Source organism: Watersipora subatra, chromosome 9 (genome assembly GCF_963576615.1).
Source record: "Watersipora subatra chromosome 9, tzWatSuba1.1, whole genome shotgun sequence".
NCBI classification, from domain to species: domain Eukaryota; kingdom Metazoa; phylum Bryozoa; class Gymnolaemata; order Cheilostomatida; family Watersiporidae; genus Watersipora; species Watersipora subatra.
This window is the reverse complement of record NC_088716.1, coordinates 62,222,280-62,232,164: the sequence shown is the minus strand read 5'-3', so window position 1 is coordinate 62,232,164 and position 9,885 is coordinate 62,222,280. Positions and strand designations below refer to the sequence as shown.

The 9,885-nt window shown below is 36.3% G+C and overlaps 1 protein-coding gene across 1 annotated transcript; it reads right to left on the bottom strand.

The window, feature by feature from the left end:
• Nucleotides 1–1,362: 1,362 nt before the first annotated feature.
• Nucleotides 1,363–8,627, bottom strand: LOC137404335 (glutathionyl-hydroquinone reductase YqjG-like). The gene is made up of 9 exons (XM_068090530.1): nucleotides 8,516–8,627; nucleotides 7,077–7,148; nucleotides 6,021–6,202; nucleotides 5,799–5,886; nucleotides 4,370–4,559; nucleotides 4,101–4,194; nucleotides 3,489–3,624; nucleotides 1,958–2,052; nucleotides 1,363–1,653 (listed from the first exon to the last, which is right to left on the bottom strand). Exons 2-9 carry the CDS (start codon nucleotides 7,138–7,140, stop codon nucleotides 1,558–1,560), a joined length of 945 nt encoding a protein of 314 aa, XP_067946631.1. The 5' UTR covers nucleotides 7,141–7,148; nucleotides 8,516–8,627; the 3' UTR covers nucleotides 1,363–1,557.
• Between the last annotated feature and the right edge of the window lie 1,258 nt (nucleotides 8,628–9,885).

The following is a 9,885-nucleotide window of genomic DNA, read 5'->3' as shown; positions in this document are numbered from 1 at the left end:
GCATGTCAGCTAATGCAAAGTGTGAAGGGTGTGACAAGCATCAGCCTAATCACTAGTTGCCTAAGTTAGTCCACTAGTTACTTCAGGCATCTGTATAGCTTGTCGCTGAAGGTCTGCCTGTCTATTCAAAAATAGAATTTCTTTTTTAAGGGTGTGTAATACAGCAATTTTATTATTGGGCGAGTGTTTGAAACACTCGCCCAATAGTTAATAAGTAAGAGAGATATAGTTAATAAGAGAGATATAGTTGATAAGAGAGATATGGTTAATAAGAGAGACATAGTTAATGAAAGATATATAGTTGGTAAGAGAGATATAATTATTAAGAGAGATATACTGTAGTTATTAAAAAAAATATAGTTAGTAAGAGACATACAGAACTTGAATAGAACAGAACTTCAAACTAGATTGAGTCAAGGTGTACGACTTATGAGTGGCTCATGTCTGATAGCCGAATAAACCAAATCATAGTGACTTCACAGTGTACAGTAATCTACACTCTCAGTACTGTAGTCTAGTCCTTCTACAGTGTACAGTAAACAACACTCTCAGTACTATAGTCTAGTCTTTCTACAGTGTACAGCAAACAACACTCTCAGTACTATAGTCTAGTCTTTCTACAGTGTACAGTAAACAACATTCTCAGTACTGTAGTCTAGCCCTTCTACAGTGTACAGTAAACAACACCCTCAGTACTGTAGTCTAGTCCTTCTACAGTGTACAGTAAACAACACTCTCAGTACTATAGTCTAGTCTTTCTACAGTGTACAGTAAACAACACTCTCAGTACTATAGTCTGGTTTTTCTACAGTGTACAGTAAACAACACTCTCAGTACTATAGTCTAGTCCTTTTACATTGTACAGTAAATGACACTCTTAGTACTATAGTCTAGTCTTTCTACAGTGTACAGTAAATGACACTCTTAGTACTATAGTCTAGTCTTTCTACAGTGTACAGTAAATGACACTGTCAGTACTATAGTCTAGTCCTTCTACAGTGTACAGCAAACAACACTCTCAGTACTATAGTCTAGTCTTTCTACAGTGTACAGTAAATGACACTCTTAGTACTATAGTCTAGTCTATATCACCAACCCTCTTCATCAGAACTCTTTGTTTTTCTTTGTGTGCAAAACCTTGCTTATAATCTATTAGTAAGCTGGTGGCCTTTCTCGTGATTACATATATTATAGGTCACTTGTTGAAAACTTATCGCAATCCAGTCCAACAGCTAAACTCTCAGCTGTTTTATATCTCTGCAAGTCAACACAGATCAACGCCTGTTTCTTTTATTTATACACGTCTGTATATCTTTTGACTCCTTCCTATCAGTAGTTGTAAGTAATACGAATAGTTCCGAGTTCAAACGCAAGGCAGTTGTATTAAAGTACAATAATGTATCAAAATGTATCAGACAAGTTTGTTCAAAATTAACAGAATGTATCACAGTCTCTTGTGGTCAATGGGATTAATAAAGTGCAAACACGTAGATCTGTAGATGATTTAGCTGAGATATGCTTCTGTATATCTAGCTTGTGTATCTACCCTGTTTGGGTTTACATGTTCTCTCGGTTTGGTTCTTCATCATAGTTCAGCTCAGGCAAAACAGGAACAATTTTATTAGGGTTTATAGCCCTCATGTAATAGGACATCTGCAAAAATAAACATGGACCTGCTAATCAAGAATTTTAAAAGCTATTAAGTTATTTTGTATATCTATCGTCATGAGAACAAATTTACTATTTCTACTGCAACCCATTCAAAGGACTATTCGTTCTTATAGTAATCTCACTACAGAGATAGTAAGAGTTCTAAAATATATTGACAACAGTTTATATAATGGCTGCAGCCAATCTCAACCGCAACCCAAGACAATTATGAGAACAGCAAGCTAAAAACTCTGCTGATAAATGCTTATAAAATTTAAAGACAAACTTGGGAAGCAGGGCTACTCACAAAATATCCTTTCATGATCTGATCAAATACGACTGTGCTTTTGATATTTCCTGTCTGATAGATGTCCCTCGTGTATGCCCACAAAGCTGGATAGTCTGTCAACATAACAATAAGCTGTGACCCATAGTCAAAACATTGTGATTATTCGCCTGATGCGCGCTACTGAACATCTAAGCAAGAGCTAACAACTCCTAAGCAACTAAAAGCTCTTTCCGTTTTAAGTACAAATTAAATTTCTCTTTAGTTTTGTTTTTGTTCATTTAAACTATCATATAAAGTGTCAAACCTTTCCAAAACAATACACTGTAAATTCTTCCATCACAGAATAAACTATGATAACAAATAGTTCATTAAAATATGTAAAGAGAGTTGTAGAATGTAAGTTAATAAAAAGGTAATCTATAAAAGGAGAATTTCCTTATGTTTATTAATTTTATAAATATTTTATTATATTAATTTATAATTATGTCAATGTATAGGTGAAAGCATAGGTGAAAGTATAGGTGCAAGTTGAGGCATATTGTAGCATAGTATAATATATGATATCCTGTATTAGTGGTATAGTCATGAAACATTAATGATGAGGCTAGACGACTAAATGTTGCAGTCGGTGTACAACTAAAACATACATCGAAGCAGCATAATTTAATATATGTTGTTGTACCAATGTTAAGAGAGCCAGGTCTAAAACATATTACACAAGGGCAGACAAACCTCTACTTCCAATTTCCTTAACTTTACAACATAAGTTATTTTTAACACACGGTATTTAAAGAATCTCAATGCAATTTTATTATTGTTAAAAAATGAATGTAGAAAATATAGAACTTAAAAATAATAAACTGAGAAACTTAAAAGTAACCAAATATTAAGAAACTGAGTGAGTTTAAACTTTACCTATTCCATTTTTAGAGTGCACGACACAACGTAACCTCAACTTGCACCTATACTTTCACCTATGCTTTCACCTATACATTGATATAATTATAAATTAATATAATAAAATATTTATAAAATTAATACGACATATTATGTAGAATACATATATGCAAATGTCACCAAAGTATATGCTATAAATTATTCAGCAAATCAAAGCAAAGCACAGTTCCCATGAAGATAAATCTCCAATGAAACTTATAATGAAACCTATAATGAAATGCAAAATTCATTTGGGCAAAAATGATAAGGGTTTTAAGGTTGAGGTCAGCTTTGCTCAGGTTTTGTGACAATCAAGCAATGTTAGGTTTTATAACATTGGTAGAAGATAGCATCAATATGATTGGATAGTTATAACTTTTTTGCCTCCCTATTGAATAAAGCTAAATTGACTTATTGGTCAATTAGAGTAGCGCACACTATAGCTTGCATTATTAGTGACTGAGAATCAGTGCATCGGACGAAATGCTCAGACAAATGTTGGTGACGCGGAACCACCAGATGAAATTAATGTTTCGTCTCAGATTTCATTGGATATTTGTGTTCGCGTGAGCTGGGTATATGTTATGATAGCTAAGTAACAATAGACACTCACCAGCTATTCTCCTCTTACAGCACTTCAAGAAATAGTATACAACATCAAACCTGATGAGCACAACAAACAGCCTAACATCAGCCTCGGTTAGCTGTTTGCCCACCAGGTATCTGTTCTTTGACAATATGGCTTCTGCCTATAACCATATTTACAAAGTTATACCAACTTAATCAAACAGTGTATATTATTCATCAAATAATACATAAAATTGAAAAACACTTAGATGGCATGAATAAGATGGCCTATTGCACACACAACAGGTCTATAATGAACTAAAACGATACAACGTGACACAATAAAGGTAGCAATAAAGTGTCTGGCGTGTTTGTACGCATGTTTGTACCCGTACGCATGTTGGCACCCGTACGCGTGTTGGCACCCGTACGCGTGTTGGCACCCGTACGCGTGTTTGGCTCGATATATCATCAATGAAAGAAGAAAAGTTGCAGTATCAATTAGATATCTGGTGCTTTTTTCAGAGACAAGAAACAAGGTAAAAAAATGTTCCCAAAGCGGTTTTTGTATTCCTCAACTTCTGAGATATGTTTTATAAATAAGTAGCTAATTTGATTGATAGTTATGATATAGTCTAGGCTAGTGCTTATTGCTGACCTTGTCAAGTCCTGTAAAGAGCTTCTCTATGGCTGAATCATACTCCTCCTGATTTTCAGCCCTCCCAGGGCCATAGACACCCAAACCTATGGTCCTGCAATCATGCGTAATTGATAACTTTGTGATAGAACAGAATATATGCTATATACCATAGTATTATATATCATATTAATACAAAATTAATTTTTGATATGCTAAACATTTGGTAAAAATCTCTGAATCATAAAAAAGTGAACTGACAGTCAAAAAATGTTTTTTTTAGAACTCACATGTGAGTCCACTTCTCTACTTCCTCTATCTCGGGTCTGAGGGCTTCGGGGAAGAGATCGAGTTCTTTGTTCACGCAGAACTCATTGAACTCCTCGTTGAACATTCTGAGAATGTCTGCCGACTCATTGCTCACAACTCGCTGAAGCTTTTTGTCGTACAAGGTAGGAACAACAACAGTTCCAGAGAAACCTAGTATACATCAGTACTGTATATAAACATTACACGTATTATTATGTTACTATATACACTATGAATGTATATAGCTTGTATGATATAAACATTGATACAGAGGTACTATAAGACTCTGATATACAAAAGTGGTACATGTAATGACAGCAGTAATAATAGTAGTAGTAACAGAAGATGTAGTAATAGTAGTAGTAGTAGTGTGGTAGTAGTAATAGTAGTAGTAGTAATAGTAGAAGTAGTGGTGGTGATAAAAACAGTAGTGGTATTAATAGTTACTGTAGTAGTAGTAGCAGTAGTAGTAGTAGTAGTATTAGCAGTGGTAGCATCAGTGGTAGTAGTAGTAGTAGTATAATTAGTAGTATCAGTATCAGTTGTCATTCTCTATTTCTTTACTTCTCCTTTACACCCTACACTCTCAGGACTCACACAGTCTTCTTTCCTACATATAATTATTCTTTTTCATATAATTTATTCTTTCCCATTTCTTTGTTCATTGTAGTTCTAGTTCTTTTGCAGTACGTTTTCTTTATTTTTTGTTGATACGTAACTATCAAAGAGTTTACTTTCTAAGCTTCTCAAACCTCTCAATTACCCTCCATGCTCCCAGTCTCTCCGATATGCCCATCCTGATCTGGACTATTCTAGCCACTCTCATCACCATCTGCAGCTCTCCCTTTACTCACTCGTGTTAATATTGTCACAGTAACAAACCTCAGACAGTCCCACTCTTGTATTCCTTATTCTCATTCTCTTTAACCTCACCAACAACTTCCTCAGTCAAGCTCATCTGCCTCTAACCTTCTCCTGGTCTTTCTGTCCGAAGCGCTGAAGCTCTAATATTTTTAACTCCATACTAATCTTTTCTACGAAATGACCTGCATTCCTGCTATATTTTCATCGGCTGATTCCTTCACTTACAAGAACTCTGTCGTTATTACTCTTTTTATCCTAACTTCTCTCAGTTTTAATAACTTAATCTATGGTTAATTTGAGCTGCTAGCTAGGGTCACTTATTCCCACTTGTCACTGCTGCGAGTAGTGCTTGCAGTTGTAATTAGTACTACTAGCATTGCAGACTGTAGAAGTCACAACTAAGGTGTTAGTTGTTATTCCTGCTACTACTTGGCGGTTGGAATTATTATGGAAGCTTATTATTTACGGATACTTTAAAATGCGCCATATGAGACATCATAACAAAGCAACAGGAATTATGGGCATAGAATACATTGCGTTAGTTACCTGAAGCTCCAAGTTTCTTTGCAGAGGCGGTATAGGCTTCCTTCAGGTATTTGTAACCATTAACTGAGTCCGCGTCACATCCTTCTTTCTACAGAGATAGATCAACTATCTGCTCGAGCCAATCATTCATTTAATTATTTTATATTATGTTGTAGCGCAACGATGACCACGGTAAAGGGTAAAGGGCTATTTAAATTCTATAGTTATCAGGTATTGACATACGTCAGGGCTAAACTTCCAGCCTTCTCCCCTGTTAAGTTCGTAATCCATGTTGTCCATGCTGATAACATCTTCAAGGCCTTTTAGTACCCTTCCCATGGCTGCGCGATGAGAAAATGGACACAAGTGCTGACCATACAAGTGATAGCGGCCATTTTCTGGCTGAAAGTCAGTACTTCCATCCGCTGTAAAAATTATCAAATTGTGATGTTCACACATATTTTAGCTTATTTGAGATGGTTTGGCTCATAAACTGTCACCTTTTACAACAAGTAACTACAGTTGCTGTGCAACCTGTTTGGATCTGAAACCTGGGTTACCTATAGCCACAATCTCAGGTCACTACAAAAGGTTTCATGACCGGACTATTAGGAAAATTCTTGACATCAAAGAGCAAAATCGTCAGACGAAAGTGACATTGAAGAAGCTCACACTACATTGAGACAATGATGATTGAGAATCAACTAAGTTTGTCAGGTCATGTAGTTTGTATGTCTGATACTCTCCAAAGCAGGTCATGTGCTCGAAACTAAAAGATGGCAAGCGTACTCATGGAAACCAAAGAAAATTATACAAATATACCATTGACTATAGCTAGCTCAAAGCAGTGCTTTATCAGAATCAAAACCTACCAGAGGCTCGCGGCAGACAGAAACTTATGACGGCCTTCAGTACACAGAGGTGTGAAAATATTTGAAGAGAACAGACAATCTAAAAGGAAGCTGAAAAAGGCTGCCGAAAACACTAATCAAAGCTTAACTCCTGCAGCGGATGACAGTTACTCCTGCCTTCTGCGTTACAAGATTTGCATACGTCGGATTAGACCCACCAGCCATCTGACAGTACACTAGCAAGCAGACCGTAAATTGAGAAATCGCAGATGGCGACTGAACATGATTCATGCTACTAACAGAAGACTTGCCTCACTAACACACTCAAACACTTCATGGTTGTAGATATACCATCACTGATAATGCTTATCACATCCAAGCTAATGGTTTACTTATGCTATACTGAGTACTAGCTTACTCTCAGCTTATACTAGCTTAACCGACTTACCTTTCACCCAATCAGTAAAAGATTTGATGGTTCCATCACTTTCGATAACAGTCTGCGAAGGCATTTTCGGCTCTACAAAGAATGCGTAACGGCTCGAAACATGATCTGATATGTCAGTTGTTTGTTAGAAGTGTTGAGGTGTTGAAACGGTTCCATTTAAAAAGTACGATGCTAAAAATGTCTGTAGCCAGAACGCGTGACAATATTCAGAGACTTAATTTACGTACTACAAAAAGTGAAGCAACTGAGATGAAAAAAAAATGGAACTGACAATCCTTATAGTAAAACTAATGTTTCTTCATGCAGGGGTTTGGGTGCTCGTCAGACTTGTTGGACTCATCAGACTTGAAAACAAAATATCTATGAGTGTGCTTGAAGATTGCAAGAGCGACTATTATAGTACAGCTTTCCGGAAAAGAATGAAAGGGTGTGTGGAAATATCATCTCTTACACCTTTCCAAGTGTCACCAGTACACTAATATGTCATTCCAAGTTAGTTAATCTGGAATTTTAACTAGAGAAGAATTGAAATAACACTTTTAAGCCTGAAGAGGCGACGTGTAGCAATACTTAACATGTTTTGGTCTCCAGCTGATAAAATAACTAGTAACTTTTGCAATTGCAATCTATAGGTTACTGCAGTTTACTAGCAGCCGCAAACTACTAGCCACTGCAATATCCTAGCAGCTGCAATCTACTAGTCCCTGTAATCTACTAGCCACTGTAATTTACTAGCCACTGTAATTTACTAGCCACTGTAATCGACTAGCCACTGCAATCTACTAGTCAGTGCAATCTACTAGCAACTGCAATCTACTAGTCACTGCAATCTACTAGCGACCCCAATCTACTAACCACCGTAATGTACTAGCCACTGCAATCTACTAGTCACTGCAATCTATATACTAGTCACTGCTATATACTAGCAACTGCAATCTACTACCCACTGCAATCTACTAGCCACTGCTATATACTAGCAACTGCAATCTACTAGCCACTGCAATCTACTAGCCACTGCAATCTACTAGTCACTGCTATATACTAGCAACTGCAATCTACTAGCAACTGCAATCTACTAGCCACTGCAGTCTACTAGCAATTGTAATCTACTAGTCACTGCAATCTACTAGTCACTGCAATCTACTAGTAACTGCTATCTACTAGTCACTGCAATCTACTAGCAACTGCAATCTACTAGCAACTGCAATCTACTAGCCGCAGCAATATACTAGCCACTGCGATCTGTTAATAACGGCAATATAATGTACTGTGAGCTGTGATCAGTATGCACCATTATGGACACTGCTTGCGACTGCTAATAAACCATCCATGTTTCGGGTTCTTTTCATTGTAATAGCTTATACCTTTTACTCTGCAATATATGTAACTAACCACTAAAATCATTTATAAATCTGTACAATGTATATATGTATACTTACAGTTGTGGCGATACCAGCAAAGTAAGTTGCAGTCGGTACACAGTGGCTGTGTTGTTTCACGCTTGCGTGTTTTGCTTTTTATACACTGAGGTAGACATGGCTATCACACTCTATACAAAAGACTTTAACCTAGTTCCAACATAGCTAGGTGTAAAGGATGGGAACGTAGTAGGGATCACCGTTTATTGATATGGAGCTTGTGCTAAAGCTGCTTTGTTATTTCCATGCAAAGATAGATAAATGACAAAGCAGTTTACTAAGCTAGACCAATCAATGTTTATGTTAATGCTTGTGAGGCCCATATTGAGACCTACACACTCGGCTGACCACCCAATTCACCCCACCTCCACCTTCATTGCTAATTCTGCAATCTGTTTTTTATGATCAAAATGGTGCTAGTCATTCTTGGTAGGTAGATTTTTGGTTCATTGGTTCATCAGCACGAATGGTCAATAATGGGTTCATTCCTGTGTGTTTTAATGAACTCCTAGCATTGCCAAAGCGATCTATTACCAGCTCTTGCGGATAAGATGATAAATCATGGAAAGGCGTTGTTTAGCACAACTCATTCTAGGACATAGTAATGCTATCATTGGACATAGTATTGCTATCATTGGACATAGAAATGCTATCATTGGTCATAGTATTGCTATCATTGGACATAGAAATGCTATCATTGGTCATAGTATTGCTATCATTGGACATAGTATTGCTATCATTGGACATAGTATTAGTATCATTAGACATAGTATTAGTATCATTAGACATAGTATTAGTATCATTGGACATAGTATTAGTATCATTAGACATAGTATTGCTATCATTGGACATAGTATTAGGATCATTAGACATAGTATTAGTATCATTAGACATAGTATTGCTATCATTGGACATAGTATTAGTATCATTAGACATAGTATTGCTATCATTGGACATAGTATTGCTATCATTGGACATAGTATTGGTATCATTGGGCATAGTATAGGTATCATTGGACATAGTATTAGTATCATTGGACATAGTATTGGTATCATTGGACATAGTAATGCTATCATTGGACATAGTATTGGTATCATTGGACATAGTATTAGTATCATTGGACATAGTAATGGTATCATTGGACATAGTATTGCTATCATTGGACATAGTATTAGTATCATTAGACATAGTATTGCTATCATTGGACATAGTATTAGGATCATTAGACATAGTATTAGTATCATTAGACATAGTATTGCTATCATTGGACATAGTATTGGTATCATTGGGCATAGTATAGGTATCATTGGACATAGTATTAGTATCATTGGACATAGTATTGGTATCATTGGACATAGTAATGCTATCATTGGACATAGTAATGGTATCAT

What these genes read in the sequence shown, in the direction of transcription:
- LOC137404335 (XM_068090530.1), bottom strand. Translation starts at nt 7,140, where the DNA reads ATGCCTTCGCAGACTGTTATCGAAAGTGATGGAACCATCAAATCTTTT. An exon ending in GCTGGAAGTTTAGCCCTGAC is followed by an intron (nt 5,887 to 6,020) that starts GTATGTCAATAC and finishes CTATCTCTGTAG; the next exon opens with AAAGAAGGATGTGACGCGGA. An exon ending in CTGTAAGAGGAGAATAGCTG is followed by an intron (nt 2,053 to 3,488) that starts GTGAGTGTCTAT and finishes TTATGTTGACAG; the next exon opens with ACTATCCAGCTTTGTGGGCA.